This window comes from Folsomia candida, unplaced genomic scaffold, assembly GCF_002217175.1.
Source record: "Folsomia candida strain VU population unplaced genomic scaffold, ASM221717v1 Fcan01_Sc002, whole genome shotgun sequence".
NCBI lineage: Eukaryota > Metazoa > Arthropoda > Collembola > Entomobryomorpha > Isotomidae > Folsomia > Folsomia candida.
Genome location: NW_019091194.1, coordinates 9,366,389 through 9,394,097, shown reverse-complemented (window position 1 = coordinate 9,394,097; position 27,709 = coordinate 9,366,389). Strand labels below are relative to the sequence as shown.

At 36.0% G+C, this 27,709-nt stretch overlaps 3 protein-coding genes and 1 long non-coding RNA gene across 26 annotated transcripts; 2 read left to right on the top strand and 2 right to left on the bottom strand.

Annotated features, from left to right (window-relative positions):
* The first annotated feature begins 870 nt into the window (after positions 1–870).
* On the top strand, positions 871–2,827 carry LOC118434255. The gene is made up of 3 exons (XR_004833876.1): positions 871–1,119; positions 1,267–1,338; positions 1,537–2,827. It is a non-coding gene; the product is annotated as an uncharacterized LOC118434255 (long non-coding RNA).
* A 7-nt stretch (positions 2,828–2,834) lies between these two features.
* On the bottom strand, positions 2,835–5,280 carry LOC110843376. Its single transcript, XM_022089338.2, has 6 exons — positions 4,443–5,280; positions 4,176–4,370; positions 3,947–4,090; positions 3,665–3,859; positions 3,389–3,594; positions 2,835–3,317 (listed from the first exon to the last, which is right to left on the bottom strand). The coding sequence occupies exons 1-6, from the start codon at positions 4,605–4,607 to the stop codon at positions 2,984–2,986; spliced, it is 1,239 nt and encodes a 412-aa protein (XP_021945030.2). The 5' UTR covers positions 4,608–5,280; the 3' UTR covers positions 2,835–2,983.
* A 136-nt stretch (positions 5,281–5,416) lies between these two features.
* On the top strand, positions 5,417–7,826 carry LOC110844853 (heme transporter hrg1-B). 3 transcript variants are annotated; one of them, XM_022091175.2, is made up of 6 exons: positions 5,417–5,555; positions 6,648–6,991; positions 7,076–7,135; positions 7,211–7,324; positions 7,424–7,455; positions 7,523–7,826. In XM_022091175.2, the coding sequence occupies exons 2-6, from the start codon at positions 6,859–6,861 to the stop codon at positions 7,640–7,642; spliced, it is 459 nt and encodes a 152-aa protein (XP_021946867.1). In that variant the 5' UTR covers positions 5,417–5,555; positions 6,648–6,858; the 3' UTR covers positions 7,643–7,826. The 3 variants fall into 3 exon arrangements, with proteins under 3 accessions (XP_021946867.1, XP_021946869.1, XP_021946866.1); XM_022091177.2 differs by lacking the exon at positions 5,417–5,555 and adding an exon at positions 5,593–5,948; XM_022091174.2 differs by lacking the exon at positions 5,417–5,555 and adding an exon at positions 5,593–5,989.
* Positions 7,827–7,920: 94 nt separating this feature from the next.
* Positions 7,921–27,624, bottom strand: LOC110844851 (broad-complex core protein isoforms 1/2/3/4/5). 21 transcript variants are annotated; one of them, XM_022091162.2, is made up of 8 exons: positions 27,368–27,622; positions 27,108–27,279; positions 26,763–26,840; positions 26,146–26,674; positions 25,887–26,072; positions 25,712–25,804; positions 10,556–10,721; positions 8,435–8,646 (listed from the first exon to the last, which is right to left on the bottom strand). In XM_022091162.2, the coding sequence occupies exons 1-8, from the start codon at positions 27,433–27,435 to the stop codon at positions 8,553–8,555; spliced, it is 1,386 nt and encodes a 461-aa protein (XP_021946854.1). In that variant the 5' UTR covers positions 27,436–27,622; the 3' UTR covers positions 8,435–8,552. The 21 variants fall into 21 exon arrangements, with proteins under 21 accessions (XP_021946848.1, XP_021946854.1, XP_021946851.1 ...); XM_022091158.2 differs by lacking the exons at positions 8,435–8,646; positions 10,556–10,721 and adding exons at positions 11,136–11,565; positions 11,658–11,860; XM_022091161.2 differs by lacking the exons at positions 8,435–8,646; positions 10,556–10,721 and adding exons at positions 12,797–12,957; positions 13,040–13,179.
* Positions 27,625–27,709: the final 85 nt, after the last annotated feature.

Below are 27,709 nucleotides of genomic sequence, written 5' to 3'. Positions count from 1 at the left end.
GATATATGTTTTTTAGCCCGAGTCAGGGCTTATGGAACCGTCATGTCCGTCCGTCTGTCTGTCTGTCTGTCTGTCTGTCCGGCACGATAGAGCCAAAACGGCTGAACCGATTGACCTGAAATTTTTACCATACACATATTGGACAAAGTTAGGAAACGAGTTCGAAGATGGGCGTGATCGGTCCAGTGGTTGACCGGTGGGGGTCATCGGAGTGGGTGGGGTACTATGTACCAAAATTTCAAAATTGTTGTAGAGAGCTGAAATTTGGTACAGAGGTTGCTAATGGCTCCTAATAGATAAAAATGACTTCCAGTTGGAAAAATTTTCATCTTGAGTGACCCTATCGGGTGACCCATACCGATTTTTCAAAACCATCATATCCAACTGAAATTTGGTGGAGAGGTTGCTTATGGGTTTTAATGAAAGAATATGAGATGATATTGGTAAAATTTTTATCTGGAGCGACCCTATGGGGTGATCCATACCGATTTTTAGAAATTGCTTTAAAAAGTTGAAATCCGGCACAATTATACTTAATGGCTTCTAATTAAAGAATATGAAGTTAAAAGTGAGCAAAGTGCAACCAGAGTGACCCTATGGGGTGACCCATACTGATTTTTAAAAATCGTTATATTGAGCTGAAATTTGATATGGAGGCTGAAAAAGTGAAAACCACTGCTGGGCAGCACATGCATACAGCTTAGAACTTCAGGATGTTAAAGAAGCCCACTGGTCATGGTGGTCAAGGCAAAAATTTGGTACCAAATGGTAGAAACTATCTAATAAACTTTTAACCATCCACAACGCGGAAGTTGGTGATATTATGTCGGTCAATTCGGAAAAAAAATTAGAAGCGGGCTCTGACTTATTGAGTCAGGGACTATGCCCCTGACTCGGGCTATATGGAGTCTGCACTGTAGGTTTTAGTTACTGGTTTCTTATAACAATTCATATATGATTGCTCATTCACTGTCTGTATCTTAGTTGGGAAGATTCATTTTTGACGAAGTTCCTTAAAGTCAACATTTACAATATAAGTTTTTAGAAATAAGCACATCGAAGAAGCACTCATCGTAAAAGTTACCAAATTTGTCTTGACGTCTACAAATCAGCCCAAATGTTAGTTCTAAAAAGTTAATAAAGTGTAGCAACAAAAGTACCCTTCTTCAATTAACACATTGTTTCAAATGCAATTCAAAACATAACTTAATTTAAAATTTTAGCCATTACGCGTAAATATTAATGTTAAAATGTGATAAATTGTAGTTCTAAACATGGCTATCGGGTTGAAGTACATATTTCTTCAGTTGCTGTTATTTTTAAACTACAAATACATTGGTGAGTAATTTTTTTGAACTTATATTCTAATGCAATGTCTTTAACTCTGTATATCTATGCAAAGTACCAATCTTATAACAATTTGTTCATGACGAAATCATGAACAAATCACGGACTATGGATACAGCTGTAGTATTGTTGAAGTTATCCGAAATGATATAAAAATTCTAAATGTTTTTTTCTCTTACATTACGTTAGGTAAACGTTGGGAAGACGGTACCTACACCTTCTCACGAATTGGTGATGATGGAATCTACCATTTCATCGGCAGCATTACATGTCGATATCATTCGGTTGAGCTGAAATTTTAGATTTTCGACATTTCCAACAAACATATGTCGAAACGGTCAAAGTTAGTTGTAATCAACTCATTTAATTATGACACATGCGCATATTGCTTTTACTGCAAATCGAGCAAAGCAAATTCCACCCGTTTTAGTCAGATGACGCAAGGTCCCCATAGTTTACAGCTTCGTAGCACTGAAACAGGGAGACGGTCCACTTAGGTTTCAACGAAAATTGATTCCCGAGGATGCGCACTTCAAGCCTCCGCAAACCGTTAAGGTTTATCGGTCCGGGTTTTGAAACTATAAAGCCTAGAAAATGACCTAAAACGCCCATTTGGCGAGCGTCGCCAGTTGGCGCCGGGCGTTGTGAGTGAGCTAATGACTTCAAACTTGGAATGTAAACCACTTACACCCAGCGCTACCACCTCAGCGACAATTCAGTAGTCCAGGTCAAATGCTATCAACCGGAAGGCCAACCACCCCCCCAGGGGGTGTGGCTTGCCCAAAATCTGGGAAACCAACCCCCGACCCCCAGGATCGTATAATATGCATAGATGCGCGTTTGAGCGAGACACTGACACTTTGTCCACTGACACTCGGACAAAGTCGGTGGCACTGACACTTTGTCCACCGACACCCGACCACAGTGAGCGACACTGACACTGTGTCCACCGACACTCAGTGTCAGTGGCTGACACTGACACTGTGGACGACACCCAGTGTCGGACACCCATGTATATGGGCACTGTGTCCTGTGACACTCGGACACAATCAGTGGCACTGACACTTTGTCCACAGACACTCGGCCACAGTGGCTGACACTGACACTGTGTCCACTGACACTCGACCACAATGAGTGACACTGACACAGTGTCCACTGACACTCAAAAAAATTCTTGGCACCGACACTGTGGACGACACCCAGTGTCCGACACTGAGTGTCCGCGCATCTATGATAATATGCTAAAACAGTTGTCAGAATGGGTCTAGAAACTTTCTATAAACCGTTACACAGGTTGGCCGCAATGTGCACAGTTATTGGCAGAATATTATTACTGCCACATATTTATTAACACAATCTTGTCCTCTCTTTTTATCAATAATTTTTAAATTAATATCATCAACTCGGGTTAGAATAACTCGGGTTTACCCACGTCAATCGACCTTTAGGAAGCGAATTGCAAGGTGGATCTTTCTGGGACACACATAATACACATACGAGTATTATTATATTTATTCGCATGCCATACATATTTATGCTAGGACAGCGTACGGAAAGAACGAGTCACAGTGCAGAAATGTATAAAGTTTTAGGGTTCATAATTTTTAATGACTTCTTGGTCGGTCGCACTCCGTAATCATGATGGGAATGGACAGCCACTCCCAGCCCCACGACGACACCCGGAAGGAGGGGGTGAGGATTTTAGAAGTTCTGCTGCAAAGGCTGCCTCATCCCGAATTTCTTTTCCCTTGCACATGGGGTCTCGAGGGTCGTTGTCAACATAGGAGGCGACATTCCTCCCAGATCCGTAAATCGTGTTCTCCGTGTAGTACACTTCAGGAACATGATGCAGGCCTGAGAGGCTGAGAGGGGGTTGAACATAGCAGAATCGTTCGTCTTGACAGTGGTTGAGAGCCATGTTTGGGTGAAGAGGTCGGTCATACGTGTCTTGATAAGTGGTGTTCATTCCCCTTGACGAGTATTTTTATAAATTAGTCTGATAAACACAGCAAGATTTGAAATTAAAAAAAAGCTCTCATACATGTGGGGAACGGGTTGATGGACGCGGGGTGGACATCCCGCATACGGTGGTCGACGGAAGAATTGCTTCAGGTGGGCAAAATTACGAGTTTCGCCTGGATTTTCACGTTTCAAGTCCAAACTGGGAAGCGTTCCTTCTTTGACCAAAGTTTGTTCGAACGGGTCCAACATGGGTCTGACAAGCAACTTCACAGCACAGTCATTGTTCTGTGGGAAAAATGCGTAACTTATTGTGCAACGTAATTGTTCAGGACAAAATAAGTCATATTTAAAATACTTGAGATTTTGGCACAGAGGGGCCAATCTTTAGATTATATAAACTGTCCAAAAACTTATGTTGTGGAAGTTCGTCTTGAAAGTTTTTGTGATAAATACGATACGTCGTCATGTAGGGGTGAGCTTTCCGAAGGGTTGAAAACATGTCGTCGTATGAAAATGCTGGAACAACATTGACACGATTTGCAGGCATATGCTGAAAAATAACAAAACTTTACTTTTTGTTGCATGCTAAAATTATCTAGCTCGGCATACGTAAATAATTTTAATTAAGCTGTATTACAACGAAATGATCAGTAATGAAAATTCCAGCTTGACCAAACATTGAAGCCTCAGGATAATGCGGAGTAAAGTTTGCTTTTGTTTCTGACAACCGATTGGGGAACGGATTATACGCTTTCATATTTCTGCTAACAACTCCTTCCATCTGTTCAAAAAATTAATTTTACATTTACATTTTAATTTTTGAGTCTTTCGATTTACGCATTTTGAGTTTCCGGCATTGGTTTTACTTTGCGGTAAAAATCTGGGCGTATGTACTTCACCAAAGTGTTGGATGGTGCAAGTGGGTGTTTCGGTTGAAAGTCTCGTTCTTCTTGATAAAACTTGTTGTCATGAACGGACCCGCTATGCGTTAGGAAAGCCTGATGTGCGATTATGCGATCAGGACCGAGAAGATAGTCGGGTTTATGGAGATGAAGTGTAGACTACAATTGTTAACCAATTTTAGCCAAACCGATTTACACTGTATTATTGTGCACATATTGGACGTTGACTACCTCTGCGGCGTAGGTTGATGGCCATGGAATCCTTGCTGAGTGATTGTACCTCATGGGTCGAAGACAAAAGTTCTCTGAAGAAGGGCGTGACGGCGACGATGTAACCATTGCATTATGACATTGAGGTTTACACTCGATCAGTTCAGGTCCCACAACAGTGCTCATTTTTCAGCTTCTTATTTTTTATCGGATGGACTAATTTACGTTAGGAGACTCAATGCATAATTTGAGCTGACGAACGTAAGTGAAAGATTTCAAAATATAAGTAAACTTTTTCGATGAATATATTTTGCATAGTTACACAAACTAAATCCAACAAAAATCTATACCCTTATTAGCTTCTTGAACTGCTTGAATCAAGCAGCTTGATCAATATGTACATATGTGTGCATTGCATTGCACACGCATATGAAAACAAAATGTGTCTTCGGTATGAAATGAGTATGCATTTTTTTAAAACTAAAACCGATTTTTACTGTAATTCCATTAATATATTTGTTCATAAAATAAATGGATAAATTAAAATGGGGAAATTTCAAATATTTTATTAATAGGTTATGTACTATGCTTGATTGCTATTTAATCTTGTCGGACATGTACATACATTGGTGGGTACATGTATGTATAGTACTTACGCTGTTTATGTTGTTTTAAACTTGTGTAAAGATTGTTTAAATTAAATCATGTTGAATGCATTTGTAGTTAAATTAGGTATGTTATTTCCTTCTATCCTTTTAAACATGTACATATGTGCTTATGTTACTGATGAATCATCACCACACTGATACCAATACACGTCGTCATGCATTTTTAGGCACTGCAAATTTCAGTGGTTGCATAAATAACGGTGCAAGTATGGTCAATGTCACTTCTCGCAAGTTGCGATATAAAGCGCAAAAGGAAATGTGTACTTCGCACGGCAGTATTAAACGCCTATTGACGGTTGTATTTATGATCCATCTCACTATAAATATAACCAATTTTGCTTTAACAGTGAGTACTATCATTACATATACTTCAGTCAGTTCAGTGTAAAATAGGAGTTTGTACGTATCGAGATTCAATACGTTATATGGTCGTACTATGCTGAAAAGGATCATCGTTTACAGCAAGGTTCAGCTTATATACATATATATCTAACTTGCTCAATACTCAATCCCATTTGTTTCCTTTATATCCTGCAGTGTATTGTATAATTAATCTGTACATATTATGCTAATAGTTTAAATATGTTCAGTAATACATAAAACAGTTATACATACATCACATCTACACTTAGGAAAACATTTTTTTCGTTAGTTGCAATTGTACACAATAAATAAATTAGAGCAGATTGGTCACTAAGTTCGATCATCGTCTAAAAGAGAATGGAAAATGGAATCCATTTGCATCCCAAATAAAATGTATTTAATAAATGGCTTAACTGGATTCTCTCAATTTTATTTTTAAGAATATTCCAACCAAGTGCAATGTGTTTTAAGTATTTATTAAACTAAACCTGTTCTTGTAAGTTGCATATTATACAATATAAATTGCAATGAAATTAGGTAAGACAATGATATGACCCATTGTTTAGGTTTAAGCTATCAAACCCATATACGCAGCTATTAAATTACACTTTGGTTTGATTACTTTGCTATGTGCAAGTAGTGTGAAAAGTACAAACAAAAAGGCTGAGTTCATATATTTAACTCATTAAATTAAAGTTACATTCATTTCATACTTGTACTTTCTTTTACGTTAGAGTATTAGAGTGAGTGATTAAAGACATATTTCACAACACAATGAGGTTATTTTGTAGATTCAGATAGCGAAACCCATTATATAATATAAAATATGGAATAGTTGGAGCAGTTTTTTATATTACATACGTATTACAAAATATTAGTCCGAAAAATTAGGCAAGTACTCAATTTGTCTTGTCGCCATAAATGTGAATTTATATTTATATAACATCGGAAATAAATATAGATCCTGACACGCTAGTAAAAGAGCTAAGCTTAAGTTATACCATAAATCGAATGCATATTATAATGTACATACATACTTATGTACATACATGCATAGTACGTATATCTGTTTAGAACTTTCTGAAAAATTACAACCTGGAATTTGCTCTTAAATAATGATATTGAATTGCTACAATTAAGTAAACATTTGAAATGAAAACTGGATACTCTTCAATTCAAAATTTTTCTGTTACAGATATACAGGAGAATCAGGATTTTCATTTTGGGCATAACCAGAAAATCCATTGGTATCAAATTTTATTTCTTCGAATATCTGCTCCTCTGAAATTATTATAAACTATCCCCCAATGACAGTGACATTGGTATAATTTTGTTGGTGTCAAATTGAAGTATTCAATACAAGCAACAGTGGTGTTTTTCATCGAATAACAAAAAGTTAAAACAAAATGGCAAGAAAGTGTAGCTCCTGGATTTTTTGCCTATCTTCATCGTTAGGAATTTATTTTGGCATTACAATATTCTTCTTGTTCACATTTGTGTATCACAACAATTATGCTGGAATATGGGGATTGATTTCAGGTAATAATGAAACACGAATTACGTCAAAAATAAATGCATTCGGCAATGAAGTGCAATTGCAATGTATCTTATCTCATGTTTCAGCGGTTTTTGCTGGATTGTGTCTTCACCTCCATTTATTATCCTCTGATAATCGATTATCAGGTAAGATCGATGAGAAAGGCTGTTGAAACGATACTTTAGAATTTGACATTTCATTGTGATTTCCTTATTTATTAGGATGGTACTCTGCTCAGCAATTGATTGCGATCGCAGCATTCTCCTTTATTTGTTTTGCTCTGGCCATAGGATTTACATCTTGGTATCTTATCTACGCGATTTATCATCACATTCGTAAGAAAATACAACCAACCAATAACCATATCATTTTTAGTTTTTCTCAAAGTCAAATAATTTCATAATACTTATATGAATAAATAAATTTCCTTGCAGCAATGTTGCCAGTTAAAAACAGCTACTTTTTGGTATAAATATAAATCAGTAAACAATTTAAATAAAAATAGTATAAATTATAAATAACTACTTTTGTAGGCCGCCGTTTGGTCTGGAATGACGATGAAATGGACTTTTGCATTATTTTTATTATCTTACCGATATTCGAGGATTTTAAGATACACCACACCATTCCTCATCATCCAAGAAAATGCTTAATGTGATCATATAGATAGATTAAAATTAGAAATCGACTGAGTTACGTTTAAGTGTCAAATAATTAGAATTATACCGTAATCGTTGCGTGGACTTGTAAATAATTAATTAAAACATATTTATAAAATTAATTGTGTCTTTTTATTATTGAAATAAATTCCCAATTTTCATTATTCGCACAAATCTATTACGCAGAATATACAAAATAATTTCTTCTGAAACTACATATTTAGCAATTGTCAATACCGATTAGCCCAAGTATAATTTATTTATCCTTGTCGTAATATAATGCTATACAATTTTTACGTAAAGCTTACTTTGATGAACATTTTATATGACTAAATATGGATGACTATTATTGGTATCAGTAAGACTAGATTAATATTTTGGTTGTAATTTAATTTGTAAACATATTTCAACGACTCGCAATTTATTATTAATTAAGCGAAATAAGATAAGGCTAACTTGATAAAGCTACTTTCGTGATTCACCTTTAAATTAAAATCGGTTAATGCTAGCAATGTGTCACCACTATTCAATAATATTTATTTATGTAGCACCCAACCCGTCAATGATTTTCATACATATCTACCATCAATTAGTCAACATTATTTCTTGATTTAATTATGTGGTTGAAGTATCAGTTCCCTGACCCTTTAATTGTTTATCTGGGCGATGATACAGTGATCTATGTGTCTTCAAACTGTTTTTGTTCTTTGACCATTTGCCACATAAGTGACATTCAACAGGACCGGAGGTCTCCGCCAATTTTCTCGGTTTCCTTGCGTTTAGCTTTTTCCCACATTGATAATTACCCCCAATGTCTCCACAGACTGTGGTAGCTCCAATGAAACCAAGGCGTTGTTGTTGTGCCAAGTCTAGGAAACTTGGGACTGGTTTAAGCTCACTTCCTTCATAACCGTATCCGTGATTTGAACTGGGGTTTGGGGGAATCGGTGCTGGACGCGAGTCGAAAGGCACAGGCGTGAGCGTATAAAAAATGGGTCCTGCAGTTTAAATAAACAAAATTCAAATTCAAAATAGTAATTTAAATGAATGGAACGGTACGATTAAAATGTGATGTAATCAGAGACTGGTCAATCCCGGATTAAGGATTGGGGATTGAGATTAGGATTGGGGATTGAGATTAGGATTGGGGATTAATTAATCCTCAATCTCAATCTTTAATCCCAAGTTCTAGAATTTTAATCCTTAATCCCTAATCCCCAATCCCTATATGCCAAGTTTAATCCTAAAGTGGGATTAGAATGGGATTAAAATGGGATTAAATTTGCAATGAATGAAAAATCTAAAAGCTAACTTCTCTTAAGATCGCTCCCTTTTCAAGAATTGATTGCATTTCGTTCATTTTTATCACATATTTAAAAATACTGCACATCATTTTGCAAAACTACTCATAACGTGGTGTCCTCAATGAACAATTTTCAACATTGGTGTGAGCAATGTGAGTGCTCTGCTCAAATTCTGGTCAAAGTTTTCCGTTAAAAATAGTACCTAGAGTAAATTTAGCATTTTTCCCGTATATAATTTTTAGTGCAAAAAATATTCAATTGCCATTTAAAAATTTTATTCCTAAACGATCTAATTTTGCATGTGAAATGTTCAAAATATTTCTTGTTCCGAAGTTCAGATTCATTTAATTAATTTAAAAATCTGGCATAATGAAATTTAATGCAAACAATTAATCCAGGACTAAATTTATTCCCAATCCCAGAAAAATAGCCAAAATTTAATCCCGAATTAATCCCAATCCCAGATTGAATTCAATCCCTAATCCCAATCCTTAATCCCACAATTTTAAAATTAATCCTTAATCCTCAATCTCAATCTCAATCCTTAATCCCGATATCTTTAATCCGCCAGTCTCTGGATGTAATTTGTGCAATATGATACCGAATAAAATTAAATATAATAATATGACACGAGTCTAAAATATGACTTCTCGGTGAGATTACTTATTTTGATACGTATTTATTTATTATCAACCTGTGAGCAATTATATAAAAACGCATTTTAACATGGATAAATATACGAGATACCAATGAGTAAAGTAATAACGATGTATATTGTGTTTACAGTAGATAGAGTCCTTCACAAATTCATACATTTCTAATTAGTTGTACGTACATATATAACTATTATTATTATTATTATTAATTTTATTAACAATTATTATGTATGTACTTGCAATTGGCTCAACATTATCATGAAGCATGTGAGGACGAAATGCACAGAAAATTCTGCAGTCTGTGCGGATACATCATACTTTTAATTCATTTTGACTTCCTAGCGGAACCATTATTATGCTTTTCTGCTATATGCACTTGGAGTTGATTCATGCTTCGATAAGTGTTTCGACAATATGTGCATTTGAACAGTTGCTTTCCTTGAGCTTGCAGTTCGTCACTGTGTTTATGGGTGATGTGTCGCGACAGATTCGTTCGGCTGGATACTTCCAGACAGTACGGACATATTCGCTTGTCCTCTAATTTCATCTGAAATTGGCGTTTTCGACTCTGGTTCCATCTCATCCCTCCACCCCATCGGCCGCCAACAATGCGACTGCGGGTTTGACCATAACCTGTGGTGAAAAGTGTATTGTTGAATATTAAAAATGGCACTTACTTACTTATAGAAACCAGACCTCACCTTTTTATACTTGAGCAACATGGACCAATTTATGAAAAGTTAAACAACCATACAAGCTACAATTTCAGTCTTTGTCTCAACGTAACGTTACGTTTTGTGCGCAAAATGAAATGGCTACTAATACATGTGAATGCAAGTTGTATTTGAACATATTTTAAGTAATTGTCTGTATACATTGTATTTCATAAGCACTAAAGTAAATGTAATGTTGCTCATTATGGCTACTGAGGAAAATGCAAGCTATACTCTTCATTATGCCATCTTTTCAAGTGAGCTTTCATTGACGAAGTTGTCCCACGGTGACTGTCTCCACGATGCATAATTCGATGGCATAAAACACAAATTGTATTTTGTGAATTTGTATTAACGTAATTGAAGAATTTCCAAACAGCGCTAGATTTGCGTTCTCGTTCTGTACAAGGATAGAAAAGTAAAACTTAAAGTTAATAATGTATACAGATATCGCTGTTGAATTTATATTGTATGCTATCTCATTTTTTGGCCATAGCATTCCTCGGTACATATGTAAGTATGTAGAAAATATGTCTAATGGATGCTAAAATTTTGCAACTGGGACGTCATGTTAATCGTATACTACAATTCATTTCATCCAATTTTGCTACGTGACGGTCGCTCTAAATAATGCTACATGCAATAATAATGTTTGCAATAAAATCAAAGTTGGAATGATGAGTTCAGTTCAGATCAGAATTAGTTACTTAATTAAGTTCGGATAATGTGTGTTTCGAACGCTATATAGTTTATCCAGTTCATTTTATTTCTTTGCAACTGTATCCTTCATAAAAATGCATATGTACATAGCATATAATTTTTGTGTTTACCATTCGTAATTTTATTTTGTATCCATTAACCATATAAGTATGTATACATACACATGTAGGTCAAATCACTCAAGGCATCAATCAATGAATTGTTCATTATTAAATCTACTTTAATTACTTTAAGCTTTATATAACTTATTATTAGATATTACATACGTTTGAACTATGAATTTCGGAGAGTTTGATTTGCAGTGCAGTGGATACGGTGGCGTATCATTGACGACCGGTGCTTGAAACCTTTTCTGCAGTCCGGACAATAATGCATCACTTTTATCGCATGATTCAAATTAATGTGTCGTTGAAGGGAGCTTTTGAACTCGTACGTTTTTTGGCAAAGGTGACATCGGAAATTTCTCCTTGTTGTACAGGAGTCGTCGTGAGGAATTCTCGTGACGATTCTTGCCCTGCCCAAGCCTACATTACAAATCATAAATGTGAGACCAATAAATCATAAAAAGATGAATACTGCAACGAAGAGTAATTTATTATTATGGGACACCACACACCTCTTTCTTCACACAACTTTTCAAGTGGTACGTCATATGGAATCGATGCATAAATTTGGCAGAACAACATGGACAATAATGTCGTTTTCCGACATGGACCGCCTTTATATGGCGCTGTAAAGAACCACCCGAGGAATACGATTTATTGCACTTTGGACACTGCAACAATCCGCCACTCCCTATCTGTCCCGAATACTTGAAGCCTATGAATGACCAAAAGAAAATTAGTTTGAAAATATATTTTCCCCGTAACAGATTGGTATTATTATCACAAGTTCCGTACATTTTTAACAAATTGTGTAGTTTAAAGAGTATTTATGTACATGGTACAATGCTCCTTGTACTACATACATAGTACTCGTTCATCATGCGCCAATTGCAAGCAAAGTCAAGTGATTCATAAACATTTTCCGATATGAAATGTCCTGGGGTATTTCTACTAATTTGACTAATTTAAGGAACTAATCGCACAATAAGATGCAATACAAGACAATAGGCTTTCCATTCCATTTGGAATGAATTTGGAGGTGGCGACGATGCATTCAACCAAAGATGAAAAGTCCAATGGCTAAGGCTCAAAAATTCCATAATATGTACATACATATATAAGAGAAAAAATTGTGCTGATAATACATACTTTTGCATACTTATAACGAGTTAAGCTTTACATTATGTACGTATCCATCGTACATATATAATGCAATAATTATGTACGTACAATTGTTCTTAAAATATTCAAAATATAGTGATAATAAGTAACAACCATATTATTTGTCAGCTCGTGTATTTATTAACGCGTTAATAATAAGAACATGAAATAAAGAATTGTAATTTACAATTTGTAAACGAGAATGTCAATATTTTAGGCATAACCTGTCATTCTAAACACTCGACACCATGATCTTTCCTTAAATGAGCTGTTAAAATGTATTTCCTTTTGAATGATTTTCCACAATGAGGACATATTTTTAACATGCCAAAGTGCTGAACATTACGATGTCTATTGAAAGCCGTCTTGTTGGTATATATTTTTTTACACTCTGGACATCTCATCACGAATGACTTGTGTTTATATTTCGATGGCAGAGACAAATTCTTCTTTCCAACCATTTGAAACCGTGTAGGATCGTCATCTTAAAAAACAAAAACAAGAAAATCATCACTTTCTAGAAGAAACAACATTGTGGACTCGTTGTCGATGCATCCTCAAGACATAGAGCCGCCGGAATCTCCTCCCACACTCTGGACAGGAAGAAAACTGTAACAAATGTCGCTCTTTTCTATGACGTTTAGCTGCACCCTGTTTATTCAATTGTAGTTGATTAGTCGTTTCCAAAGTTCTGGGCTAATTCATAAATATAAAATTCAGATTTCATATTCACCTGACTGGTAAAACTTTTGGAACACTCTGAACAAAAATAAATTGGAGATGAACTTTCTGAGAAACATTGCGATGTGATGTTAGGCTGTCCTGGTCGAATGCAAACCTCAGCTCCAGAACTGCCCACCGAATCGAAGAACCCTGAGAAATGAAATGAAATTTTGTCCTCAAAATGAATTTTGTTCAACATACTTTTATCTTTCCAGATAAATAAATGCATGAATAGTCTTGTAAATAACTGTATATAATAAGTAGTCGCTCGTTTCTGGAACAGACCTCTGAATGCACAATTAAAGAATATGTCATACATGGATCAATCTCAAAAAATCGTGTGATGGCTTTATTTTCTCAGATTCAAAACGTTGAACAAATTAACACATTTTTACAAATCATTACTACATGATACCCTAGTGAAACACTAATGATATTAATAGCGATAATATATAAATGTTTATATCGTTCATATCATTCGGTGTCTTATGATATTCCTAATAAAATAAAGACACGTCCACTTTGCACACTTCCCTCATGTGTCTTAAAACGTGGAACTTGTAGTTGAATTCCTTGTTACATTTTGGACAAAAAAATTTTTGTCCCTTATGAATCGAGGCGATGTGCCTTTCAAGGGAACCTCTCAGACTATACCTATTGCCACAGAAAGTACATGCAAATGCTCCACCCTTTTTCCATTCAGTTCTTTTCTGTCGACGATTATTGAACAATTGCTTGCGCCCTGATAAGTAATAAAACAAAACCAATTGTTAAAACCAAGAAGTATGTACATACATATATACATATGCATATAAAGAACATACAAAATAGTGCGTGCATATCTTCATTTAACAATATGAAATAATAATAAAAAAAATCATTCCTATCCTCTCAGAAGATTCCTCTTACATCTGCTTATAAATTAAATCATATTACATATACATAGAAACTTATGAATCTGATCTAGTAAATTTCGTTGAAACTATACATAGAAAAAAATATTTCTTTGTTTATTCATGGAAATCCAAAGCTAAATTTAATAAACTAATTCTTTAAAAAAAACTTAGGTGAGGCTTGCTTAAAAGGGAGAAACAAGAGGTTCTCATCGTGTAATAAAATAATATGCTACATCAATGTTCATCTCATGATTTATAATTTTAGGTGAATACAACAACAAATTATATGCGTTTCGGACCATTTGCCTCGCCGTGGGCCTGATTAATTGTTCCATACAAATACATATATGTATATATATAGTATGTGCGCCATATTGATGGTTGTACCTAAATATACATAAGTTGCAATCTTCGTTACTATTCGATTCTGCTTATACTGATGGCCTACATGAATATATTTCAAAGATAGGTCGAAGTTTTTAAAATTTAGTGTTCTGAAATATAATATTACAAACTAACTCAAGCTTCGTACATTACATCACCAATAGATTATGGATAACGAAATTATCTAACTAAATCCTGTATCGTTTCATATGAATTATTACTGCATATGTGTATCAAATGCACTGAGCGCTAATAAATTTTCAAGTTATTTTAATTATTTGAATCATAAAATGGCCCACGGCGAGGCAAATGGTCCGAAACGCATATAATTTGTTGTTGTATTCACCTAAAATTATAAATCATGAGATGAACATTGATGTAGCATATTATTTTATTACACGATGAGAACCTCTTGTTTCTCCCTTTTAAGCAAGCCTCACCTAAGTTTTTTTTAAAGAATTAGTTTATTTTTTTGTTTTTAAGTCTCTTTAAGTTGTCATCAATAATAGATACCAAATTAAATCTCATTAGCCTGGATGCGTTACATAATATGCAATTAATTCTCCAGTGGGTGTGAATGCGTGGAACACCAAATTAAATTCCCCTATCACCCGTGGACTAAAGGGCAAGAAATGCATCAACATCATACATACATGTATTTTGTATATACACACACTTAGGAGGGGAGGTTGTGTACTATCAACTCCCGGATTTCGATGCCCTTTGGATATGTTGTAGTGTCCCATGAATGTACAAGAACCCTGAAGTGGTTTGATGCCATGGCCACATTTGCGCCCGCCACACCCACTCAAAGGTACCCAAAAATCGCTTTCACTCCAGCTTTCACTCATTCAAATCCTCGCCAAAAATCCAATTTTACTCCGATTTTGAAATTTCTTTCACCATTATACTCCCAGATAGTTGCTCTCTTATATCCAACATCAAACTCAACTTTTTTGATGATTATTTCGCAGCCATAATTTGCTTTGTTGACTACCACAACAATGCTAATTCAGAATTTTAAATTTTTAAAATACTAAAAATTTCAAACAGTGGAATTTGATGTTGGATTTAAGAGAGCAACTATCTGGGAGTATAATGGTGAAAGAAATTTCAAAATCGGAGTAAAATTGGATTTTTGGCGAGGATTTTAGTGAGTGAAAGCTGGAGTGAAAGCCCTTTTTGGGAATCTTTGAGTGGGTGTGGCGGGCGCAAATGTGGCCATGGCATCAAACCACTTCAGGGTTCTTGTTCATTCATGGGACACTACAACATATCCAAAGGGCATCGAGATCCAGGAGTTGATAGTACACAACCTCCCCTCCTTAGAAATCTGGTATAATTGAAATCTCAGTGGTTCCTATTGCTTGCAATACGATGACGCCAGCGGTCTAGCTCCGATTTTGACGATAATTATGTATCCTTAGATAAATGATTAAACACGTGTTTCAGGATTTTTCGTAATGCTCATCCTTAGTTTAAACAAAGTTATGATGGAAAACGTGAAAGAGAATTTGCATTTTCACCGTGAAATTTTTCTCACATGGGAGAAAACGAAACATGATTACGTCAGAGCATTAGTTATGAATACCATTTTTGTAGTCATTTCTGAATACCGCTTGGTACTATTTTAATACTGGATTTCTAAAAGTGCATACATGTACATACATATTTACATGTTTAGATATTTGCATATGTAAGTGCAGAGCTTACATGTTTCTATTGTGCTGGTTGCTAATAGAAACGAGTATTTGTTATAAGTAATGAAGAAACATTACAAGCAACGTAACTGGCTGCAGATGCTACCAAGAAAACTTTTTCATTTCTTGTCCGATTTCGCTCGGGTTTGTTTTAAATGACGCGTTATAGATTTCCGCACATTAAAACATGGACGAGTCACAACCTTTGCATGGGAAAAGTGAATTTGCCAGTCGTTTGAAAGTTTAAAATCGATTTAAAATGGGTTAAAATAAGATTGTCAAGTCTCTAGACCTGACGGGCATCATCTACCCAGCAAGGTCTGCACGATTGCCTTTTACACCATTTTGATACGATTAGCCGTTTTGCCACAATCTTGAGTGGAATTTTGGGAGGGGGGGTCTGTTTGCATACTTAGGCTTCTCCGTAACCATGCATTTTTTCAAGAGGTCATGGTTACTATGCCTCACCTAAGAAAAAACCTACTCCAAGCAACTTTGCGGGGCCTTTTAAGATGGCATTAATACCATCTTGGTAGTTAATGGCAACACATTTGGGTGGAAAAGACCCCCACTGGCCAACTACTTGGCCGATCATGCCCATCTCCGAACTCATCCTTACTTTTGAAAGATGAAGTGTGCAAAATTTCAAGTCGATAGCTTGTGTTTAAAGAGAGTTATCGTGCGCACAGACGGACGCACAGACGGACGGACAGACAAACATCTGGATAATTCTATAAGGCCATCTTAAAAGGCCTAAAACTGAGCTGTATTCATTTTTTGTCGATGTACAAGCACATATTCCTCCCCTAATATAATTGTTCAAGCCCACATGGAAGTAAATGAAAAACTATAACAAAGCAGGAGATTTAGCCGACAATATTTATATTGTCGCATACTTTTTGTTCAAATGGCTAAATTTTGTGCTGTGAACGACGTACAGAAGACTAACGACAACTTTTCAACATTTTGTTAACAAGTCTTGATATTCCAACTTAATCATGAGATCAACAAGGGTTTAAACCTTGCAAGGTACTGGGAACTATAGGACTAGGCCTCAGGATTAACTAGACAACTTCTCATCCCCTCCCATTTTTTTCTTGTAATGTTATACCCCCCCCCCCCCCAAAAAAAAAAAAAAAAAAAAAAAGCTCCTGTAGCTCCTATAAAAATGTGGAGACATTTAAATAAAAAATAGAGTCACAAGTAGGCAGGTCAAATAGCAAATAGGTACATATTTGTAGGTGGAAAGTCGATTATCTTTTATCATGACTAATTTCCTTCTTAGGGCAGCTATGCTGTTTATGTCGATACACAGCAGTTTCGTAAACAAATTCACAGCCGCAGTCATTGCACTTATACCTAATGCCCTCGTGAATAGATTTTACATGTCTCGATAAGCCACTTGTATCTTTGTATGTCTTCGGGCAATATGGGCACTTTAACTTCCGATCTCGTGTTTCTGAAAAATAATTAAGCGCAATAATGTTAATATGTTAAAGTAAAAACCCTATCTCCAAACCAGCGGTTTCAATCCCCTGCATAAATTCCTACTCATTAAAGTAATCACGCAAACCTACATATGTTTACTTTGTAATAAATAAAGTTGTGCTCTTTGAATGCAGCAGTTATACAAGAATGTGTACTTGGAATCCTTTTACAAATAAATAGCGTCGAGATTATGTCATTGACATACACATCTTTACGAATCAACTGAATGTGCTTACTTAACCCATTTTATCTGCGTAAGTCAAAGAGTTTAGTTAGATTTGACTTAAACCTGCATTGACAACACATATGATGCATATTGTAAAATGATGGTATGATTATATGATTACATACATACATGGAAAAAGATCTTTTAATTCGATACACAAAGTGCATAAGAAATACTTGTCCTATTGATAATTGAAGGTGCGTATATGTACAAACTGTATTATTAGCAAATTAACTTGAACTTGGAAAGGAACAATGTTTCTCTGGATTTTTATATTTTTATAAGGACAACGTGCCTATCTAATTGAAAAGAACTACTCTGGACACTTGACATACTTGCTGATTATGCACTTATAATTTTGGTTAAACGACTCTGATATTATAGCAAATTTGTGGCACACGTGTGCTCACAAACGACTTTAGTTCTTCCATTAGAATACACTGTAATCCGACCTGGACAACCTCGCCTACGAAGTCTACAACGATAATATGCCGCTTGGTTAGTTTTCGCAGCTCTTCCGTATGCAAACCCATCCAAAATTATTGACGAATGTCCCATTCTTCCTTGTTGATCACGATCTTGTTGTTCGGGTGTACCGAATAGTCCATATTTTCTCCGTTTAACAACTATACATAAAATTAAAAAATACGGTTTAGAATGATCTGTGCCGTACATGAATAGTAATTTTGTATATTTATAGTTCAAAACCAACGAGTTGTTCATGTTCCTTAATTCCCTAATAGTGGAGCTGGGATGATTTTATAGTAAAACGCGAACGGAAACTTTTGCAGAAAAAACTAAATAATAAATAAACGGAACCATTTTCACTTTGAAGAAGTCATTTATTATCATATGAGACTGCTTTTGTCCACATTCTTAATACAATAAAAATAAAATAAGTTGTTCAATATGAAAATGTATTTATTTTGGATGTTGCAGGCGTACGTGAGTACTTAGGCTATGCTGGTATGGAAAAACTGAGGTACAAAATGGGCACAAAAATTTCTCCTGACGGTGCACAGCTCGGATGTGCCGATCTAAGGAAAAAGTATTGGAATAAATTTGACCGCATGTGAGACAAGAACATTGTCTAGTCTTTTTCTTTTTGGAATCTGAACGTTTCGTACGTTTCCATCGGCGAGAAGCCAACCGGAGCCCTTTATCGAGAAAGAAAGAAATAAATTCCAGTCAATGCTTTGCTAAATCCCATATACACAATCTGGGCTAGGAAAATGTTAGAGGCAAGCATATGCGCAAATTCGTAAATATATTTATATCTATTTATTTATCCAATGGTTCAATTTAAAATTCCCATACAATGCTGTTCTAAAAAATCTAAAGAGTATTAGAAATATTATGGGATCGTAAATATCTGCAAAGATTAGATCATAGATATGAGAGCAGTTGGACAGAACAACTTTTTGACAAAATGAGCACTCGGCAGAACTATTCCGTAATACCAAAAATGTTTCCAGACTTTGGAGTTTGATGGAGAATTCATATGATTTATGGTGTCCTTCATCCTCATTTTTACTGCTCTGTCTACTGTGTATTAATTTTTAAATCAACTATACATGGCTGTATTATGAAAAATAAAAACTTATAGTTGTCATTTGTTTTAATTTTAACCAATTTGAATTGGCACAATTAAATTTAATTCAGTACATTGGATGACGTTACTGATTGTGAGATAGTAGATGTCAAGCAATCATGATCTTATGAGTTATCCTCAAATGTCTCCACGAGATTTTAATAGGGTTGCTCAATTTGAAACGTCTTTCACAATATAGACATTACCCAATGGGGCCTTCGTCGAGATAAACTTTTTCAAAGTGTATCCACACAGGTGATACAAATAATCACCCCTGTTCTTGTGCTTGGTCATCATTCGACCTGATTTTATTGAGTTTGACGTCAGACTTATCTGATGTGCAGATAGCATAAAAATGGACCTTATTAGATGCGGACAAATAAAAGCATGGCCTATAAACTCCGTATAAACTCGAGTGTACAAGAATGAAAGGCTTATGAAATGATTATGTCATTCCAAAAATACTTTCCGAAAGTTTATTGTTATATATTTAGCTTAATATGTATGAATATTAGGGAGGGTAATTGATTAATATCGACGTATGGCATGGTTTCTCTCCAAGTGCAGCCAAAGGTTCGAGGTGGCCAGCCGCTTGTTTCCTTTAACAATAGCAGAACATTCGAGACAAATTCCTCCAAACGTGCCGTCTTCTTTGCCGTCAAGAATGCGAAAATGGTTCCAAACATTAGAAGGACAAGATCGGGAACGAACAACAGCTGCACCCTGGTAGACAGGTCGTTTTCTAGATGTTTTCCTCATTGATGCGGATTCTACAAAGTAATTCCATACGAAATTGAAGAATCTCATCACAATATAATTTATTTGAAAAACAAGATAAAGAAGTACAACTTTGGAAATGCATGTACGAGATGCACATGTACATGCACATTAAGATGTGTATAAATATTATATACAAGTAATCGTGGATACACCACACAAAAGTCGCTCAAGTATACTATTTTCTGGTTTGCAAAACTGCTATGATTTATTGAACTCTATTCAACACCGTTATACAGTTATAATATTCTTATTGAGACAAATCAGAGGTGAGCTCTTTTGTTCATGGGAAAAATGTGATGACGACGTAAATGTTTCCACAGGTTAGACGAGCTGGAATTTTTTGCAGTTTTCATCACTTTCTTGCATGCCATGCATTCAGCAGTACGTGATTCTGGAAAATAGTGGAAATGACGCCACACGTTTGTTGCCGTGCCAGATCTACCCCCCACAGTTGCCTTCCACCTCGGCGACGTTGTGCAACCCATACCTAACCAGAACACACATTTTAAAAAGTCAACCCTTTACTGCCAAGATGTTTCGCGTTCACGAATTCTGAGAGATAAATTGCTCAGTCAAATGAAAATATCTATTACGAAATTGGAATACACTTATGAGTAGGAACTGCATGTTTTATTACTATTACTATTTTTATACTAACACCAAATTATCCCACGACCATGATGCAACAATTTCTTAAATGTTTTTTAATCACTCGGTGCTAAATAAAAGAAGAATTCCCTTAATAATGTGGTGCTGTTCAAAAATTACCTTATTAATATCGAGAGATACCATGGTGTCGTAGATGCGTCCATAAATTGGAAGTACATGCTGCTTTCGTAGTTCTAACCGTTTTAAAACACGATAGGCACTTGGCCGTTTGAGAATCAGGGTTAAATTTTGAGTAATGTTTCCAAACATTCGACGATCCTCCGAATCTTCTGTCTCGATCAGATGAAATCTTGGAAATGCCCCTGACCAGCAGAGATGGACCATATCCCCCCAACAAGTCTGCATATAGAGCAAGCAAGAATTCTCTTAAAATTTACATGAGGGAATTTCTCCATTTTGTGATATGCATACGGAAAGTATAGTCAAGAAGGCAAAAGGAGAAACTGTACATGGATATTGGATATAAATACATAAGTACTCACTTATTAATCTCACATACCCTACCACCCTAAGTGAAAGGTATAATTTATTTCTGCGAAAAGAATACTCACACCAATTTACATCATCACGACCCGCCATGCATACACCTTTGAATATTATGAGCTCGTTGTAAATGACGCCACATGTTGGATGTTCTGGTGCCGTGACGCTTGATCTCTCTGGAACATAACAGGCAAACTGCATTCTTTCTGTGCTCATCCCATTTGAAATAATCCCAGACAGTGGTGGATACAATGGTTGTGGTAACCGGATTTATAAGCTGGTAATTGGCTGTGGATGTATTCCTTTGGTGTTGATCTCCGAGTGCAACAAAAATTATCAATTTTATTGGTTGAGTCAAGTAAAATGATTCAAGTTCTAATTTCTGAGCATGTTCAAGTGACCAAGTTTTATTGCAGTTATATTTCTCAACAAGAGTTTAAAGTTTCATTTTATGGTGTTTTAACCATAATTTCACAGACTTTATAATAAAAATATATATGCAAATCTAATTCACAATCTCCAAATACTTAATTGCGCTTCTTTGCTACATATTTGCTTATTCATTGCCCATATCGAGTACTTTATGTATCCACTTTTATTTTCCGTTGTCTACTATACAAGTTGTGCTTTAGTCCTAAATGATTTTTCATACTACTAACGGAATCAGTTGCAATGTACTTTTTATGACAAACTCTGCAGATATATTCATTACAGTTTGATGTCTGGGTGAAATGGTGCCATATAAAGCTTCGAGGTTCAGGACGAACGGAAGGTGATAATGATGAAGACGACCATGACTGGGGTCGATGCGTCTCGAACTGCCTGCCTATTATATTAACACAAATAAGTATACCGACCGAATAATAATCACTTGGGCATTTAAAACTATCGACATCGAGCGAGTTTTTTAACTAGACCGTAATACTGTTGTCTATTAGTTTCAATGTTAAACTTTTATGGCCCATACACTTGGCCGGAAGTCAAATCAAATTCGAATAAATCTGCGTGTCTGCTTTTTAGATGTACCCTAAGATTTGTGCAATTTTTTCCTGCTAACATATAACCGCAAAAGTTACATTGTGACCGGTCAGAGATAGGGTTATATTGAAAGAAGGTCCAGACGGAGGTCACTGATTCTTCATCCAGATCTACTCTTCCAATCCCTCTCTTTGGATAAGGAAATTTGAACTTGGACATGTTGCTGCTACATAAACTTGCGACTTCAGCGTGGCGCTTGACTGACGAGGCACTTTTGGAAATTTTATCGGAAGGACCGTCTTTCCCAAGAATCGCTCTTATGCGCCTAATCACTTGTTTTCTTCTGTTTACACCTATCAAGCAAACGAATAAAGTCAATCTCCAAAACCCAAGAGAACCAACAGCAAACTGAAAATCATCATTTGTTAATTCAATTTGGACAAAGCCGGCTTTACATAAATGAACTTGTTGCTTGCAAACTTTGTTATTGAATAATCGGAAGGTCAAATTTTAATGAACTATTGCCCAATATCTCACAATTTTCATGGTAGCTACTTTTCACTATTCCATTTATACCTATACAGAATTTACAATTAACGATGTACTTCAATGATGACTCGATTGAAAATCCCATGTAGCAATGCAGTCTATACATTGTCAAAATTAGGAAGTGGGGACAGAATTCCGTTGATCGTAAAGCATTTTGATAAGCAGCAACTTACAAAATGTTTATATGATTAAATAATTCGGTGGCGTTTAGCCCAGATCCATACAATTTACAAATGTACTGGCTCTCATCTGCCATTTTATTTATACGCTATAACCGTTCACAGATGAGCATTTCCATCTTTTTTAAATTGGTTTAAAAGTTTTTTCAAAACTAAAATAATTAAATTAAAATAATTTTTGGGTTACAAAGATGGATAAAATGGACGGATAAAATTATTCGGGAGATTACATGTTATAAAATTTGTTAGAGTGTCTCGCTTTAAGGTGTCTTTTTAGTGTAGATGTGTTGTTTACAATTTCATTTTTACAGAAAACGCACATGCATCTTTCCGTTTTGACGTCAATAGAAAAAAATTGCCATACGGCCGATCTATCCCCACGTCCCTTTGCTACTTTGGATGGGAACTCGTAAAGTAGGTTGTCTAAAGTAGGAGTTGAGGTTATGAAGAAGCCTTCAGTTTTCTCTGAAACAACACAAGCAAACCGGAATCAGAAATGAATGTGCTACAAAAAAATATCACCATCCGATAAAATACTAACGCACACGTATATAGTCATAGGCGACTTAAGTTGGACAAAGAACTTTATCTCAATTTTTCAAAAGATGTATGCACTGTACAATATGAGGAAGAATATGCTTCAGAGTCTGTATAATAATATTTCGAGTATCATACCCATTTTTATTAGTTCAGTTTATATCTTACTTTAGTCTTGAATTGAAGTAATCAATAAATATAATTGATCTCTTGCCATTTTTTTAGAGATCGCCAAGTAGAACATTTGTTGCACCTTAAAAGAAGTTCGAAGCCAGGTAGAACACCGTCAATTTGTTTCGTACTACTATTACTTTTAAGGTTATCTTTCCTTTTACAATTGGTTCGTCTATACCGCTTGTGCATGAGCCCATGACAAACAACCCCGGAGGATGTGACCCTAGTGCAAGGAACGCAAATTTGTTCATGTATAGACAATTTTGGCAAAGAATTACGGTTATTGATTGGAGGATCTCCGTCGTCATCATCACGATTATCCTGAATCCTTTTGCCTACAAAGTATGAGAAACAGGAAACAGATAAGTGAACTGCACTGAACGAAACTATGTATTTTTCCAATAGAGGTATTCTCGCCTTTCTTTGATTGTACCTCACGAGCCCAATCTAACGTGTTTGGCATTGCTCGGAAAATAAATGATTTATTGTGAAGAATGTGCATTTATTGATGCGTTCAGCAGAGAGTTTCCACCATAATTTTATTGCAAGACCTTCCTGCTAAGTGAATACCACAAAGCTCATACAACTCAATGAGTTGTATAAATATTTCCAATACAGTTCCAAATTCATGGATGTGTAATCAAGGGATATTTTACGAATAGCGTCTCAAAGTTCGCCAAGGTATATAATTATACAAATATTTGTATAATTACATGCATTCATCCCTTCCCTTAGTAATAAAAAAGAAGGGGCCAATTTGTTTAATGGTCAATTTAATGTATTCCATTTCTGCAGAATAACTCCACTGGCCCGATAATTCAATATTTTTATTAAATTTCAAATTTTCAATTGTACTTTATTATGCTGCGAAATCAAGAGATAATCAAACTTTACAACAATCAAATAGTAATCTTGAACACTACAGAATGATTTCAAGTATTCAGTACAAATGTGTCATCTGAGAAGTAGCGTTCAGTGCACGCCAACACCAACACTTGTTACACCTTGTTGAAGGCCGTTCCTTCACTTCTTCGCAGCCCTTGCTACGATATCTATGTGCTTGAAAAACAAGTAATCCTTCACATAATTGGCCTGATTTTGTCAGCCTTCCACAAACCATAGCCCCATTCGTCGAATCCAGCAGTGGTCCATACCTCCTTCTCCCTAAGGAATTCATAGTGCATTACAGTTTGCGCCCCTTGATTTGTATTCCAATGAACGAATATCTATCTATTGCTTGACTCTATTTTCAAATAAAGGACACACAGATCAGTGCCACACCTAATTATATAACTTCTTTTATTATGGACTATTAATTTACTTGGTCGACCAAAAGAGAAGTATGTTTTAAAAAACTTTTAAAAGTTGAGAGCATTTTTTAATATAAGGAAATCTGAACCATGTAGCAAGTAAATTGCTACCCAGCTGCCGGGATACGAAATCGAGAGAAGTATTTTTATTAGCAGAGTATTCTGCTTTTAGCATCAGTTAGTTGTATTATTTGTACTCCTGATAGACGTTCGTAACGTAGGAGGAATACGTATGCCCACTGCGGACATTAAATCAAAATCGCCAAAGTCCAGGCAAGAAAATACTTAAACTATTAATAACTGGCAAGAGCAAAATTAACCGGAGACATTGTGTACATATGCGATATTAAGATTTGATTAAAATGCATATTTCCATTATTTTTATGGTAATAGAATGAAATCGTGACAGAAATCCATTTTCTTTAAACAAGATCGTAAAAGAATTTGTTCATTATGGAATGAAATCAGCAAAAAATATTAATGAAAAGTGGACAACTACGGTGAGCCTATCATCCCTTGACCTTTCCATCTAACTAAAATGCATCTTAGCTCAGTAGTTGTGCGGTGACATAAAGTGATGAGAACTAACATTTCACTCGACAAGGTTTTTGGTCGTTTTTGTGCGCGGTACCATCCCAATGCAGATGACCGGCGTATTAGTACAGTCAAAGAAGAGAGGAGTGGAATGTTTTTACTAATCACTAAATGTTTACGCAAAAAACAAAAAGCGCATCTTACCTGGAGGTTTGACATTAGCACCACCACCAACCGAAGCACCACCAGAAATTGCAGACGAAGGTCCAGGTCCAGAAGATTTCACGTCATACATACCTAAAAGGGAACAGAGTGATGGGTTTGAATATCACATTAGATGCAATGCAGCTCGGTCGGTTATTTCGCATTTTAGTGTTACCATCCACTCCTAACCCAGAAGCATCGCCGTGATCAGTCATTTCAAACCCTTCCTCATCTTCTTCCTCGTCTCTTTCGTCATAAAGTCCTTCAACACCCGACTCGCTCTTGATGGAGTCAATAGTAATCATTTGTTCTTCGTCGTCGATTCCTGGCACACCGTGCTGATGTTGATGTTGACTCACGCCTGCATAGGTTTAATAATAATTAACACTTAATTGAAAAAAATCAGCGAATAATAAACGTAGATGGATGCGTACCCGTTTCATTCATCAAATTCAAAGGGTCATGCTCCACCATTGCTGCAATCGAACTCAAATCAGGCACAGCCAGCGGGTCGATTCCTGATACTCCATCGCCACCATCTTCCAAAGATGACGAATTCAGATCTCCCGTAATACTACTAACAACGTTATTGGCTTCACCGTAGGCAACAGTTGCGCTGGTGACTGTTGCTGTTGGCAAGAGGCGAGTTCGCTTGGTGGGTGGAGGATGAGAAGAGCCGTCCCCAGCAGAGGTTACAGGAATTTGATGAGATCGAGCGGGACCCGGCCCACCCTTATTAGGTACTTGAATATGACTACGGCGATGATGCATTTGTGGGATTGGGGTGGATTGAGCGTTGGGAGATAAGTGCCCCTGTTGTTGTTGTGATGCTGGCTCACGCCCCTCAGTCTCGTGTTTTGAACTTGTTTTGGTAAGTCCTTCAATCTGAAGAAGCTCACCAGTCTGCAAAAATCCTTGAAGTTCGTAATTGTTTGATACTTTAACTTCGCCATTGTAAATGAACTGAAAAGAAAAGTTTATTATTATTAATTTATACTACCAGATAAATTAAACGTGTCCGTAAAATCATTGAACTCCATGTCACTGTTACCTGAATCACATGCTGCAGATCTTGGTATCGAACATTATTGAGTATCACAATTGTATTAACGTTCTGTGCAGAGTTCCCCTAAGAAATACGAACATATAAAATGCAACATTAAATATTGAATATAATATGAAACCAAGATCATTTGATAGAATCATTCCACTAAACATTAACTTGCATTGTCGTCTCCAAACTTATGTAATATATCTGCACTAGTGACAGAAAATACATCAATTATGTAAACAACCCAATTCAAGAATGGAGATAACAGGAAACAGGAGTAAATAAACATATTCATCATCATCAGCAGCAGCAACAGCACACTAAATTATTGATAATGAAATTCACCTGGAACAGCTGCTTGAAATGCGGACTGCAAAGACTCAACAGCATTCTGTGACTACGAATCATCTTTCCTTCGGCCACCAAAGTCACATCTGTCAAAAAATCGCCGTCGAAGAGGAATTGTTTCAACCCTGAGGTCAAATGTGACTGGAAGGTGTGCCATTTCAGCGAATACCTAATTATTTAATTTAACAGCATATTATTAAATCAAAGCTGCAAGTTTTAACAAACTTGGGTTAAAAAAATAAATTCCTCGCCCTTACAATTCTCCCTCCTGGGCGACGGGAATTCGGTGATGGTGCTGATGATCCCCTTCCGCTGGGAAACTCATCCTCGTCACAATTAAAATTACCAACTCCTATCTTTGTTAGATTAGATTACACACCCTCTCGTGGGGTGGAATTATTTTATAAAACGGTCAAAGAATTAGTGTCAACTTTTCACAAATTCGAGGACGAGCACGAAGATGTGTGTATAATACCGAGAAAGAAATCATTTGCCTAGTGAGAAGAAGAAAGAGCCGGTGGGCGTGTTTGTGTATGGCGTCTCTCCGCCTACAATTCATGAGAGCTGTTCACTAATTCTAACTCTAAGTTCATACTTAA

Coding starts and splice junctions, on each gene's coding strand:
- LOC110843376 (XM_022089338.2), bottom strand. CDS start 4,607: ATGAGCACTGTTGTGGGACCTGAACTGATCGAGTGTAAACCTCAATGT. Junction 4,371..4,442: donor CATCAACCTACGCCGCAGAG/GTAGTCAACGTC, acceptor TAACAATTGTAG/TCTACACTTCATCTCCATAA. Junction 3,860..3,946: donor TCATTACTGATCATTTCGTT/GTAATACAGCTT, acceptor GTTATTTTTCAG/CATATGCCTGCAAATCGTGT.
- LOC110844853 (XM_022091175.2), top strand. CDS start 6,859: ATGGCAAGAAAGTGTAGCTCCTGGATTTTTTGCCTATCTTCATCGTTA. Junction 6,992..7,075: donor AATATGGGGATTGATTTCAG/GTAATAATGAAA, acceptor CTCATGTTTCAG/CGGTTTTTGCTGGATTGTGT. Junction 7,136..7,210: donor CTCTGATAATCGATTATCAG/GTAAGATCGATG, acceptor CTTATTTATTAG/GATGGTACTCTGCTCAGCAA.
- LOC110844851 (XM_022091155.2), bottom strand. CDS start 27,435: ATGAGTTTCCCAGCGGAAGGGGATCATCAGCACCATCACCGAATTCCC. Junction 26,073..26,145: donor GAATTTGATGAATGAAACGG/GTACGCATCCAT, acceptor AAACCTATGCAG/GCGTGAGTCAACATCAACAT. Junction 13,772..18,175: donor TCGTAGGCGAGGTTGTCCAG/GTCGGATTACAG, acceptor ATTACTTATCAG/GGCGCAAGCAATTGTTCAAT.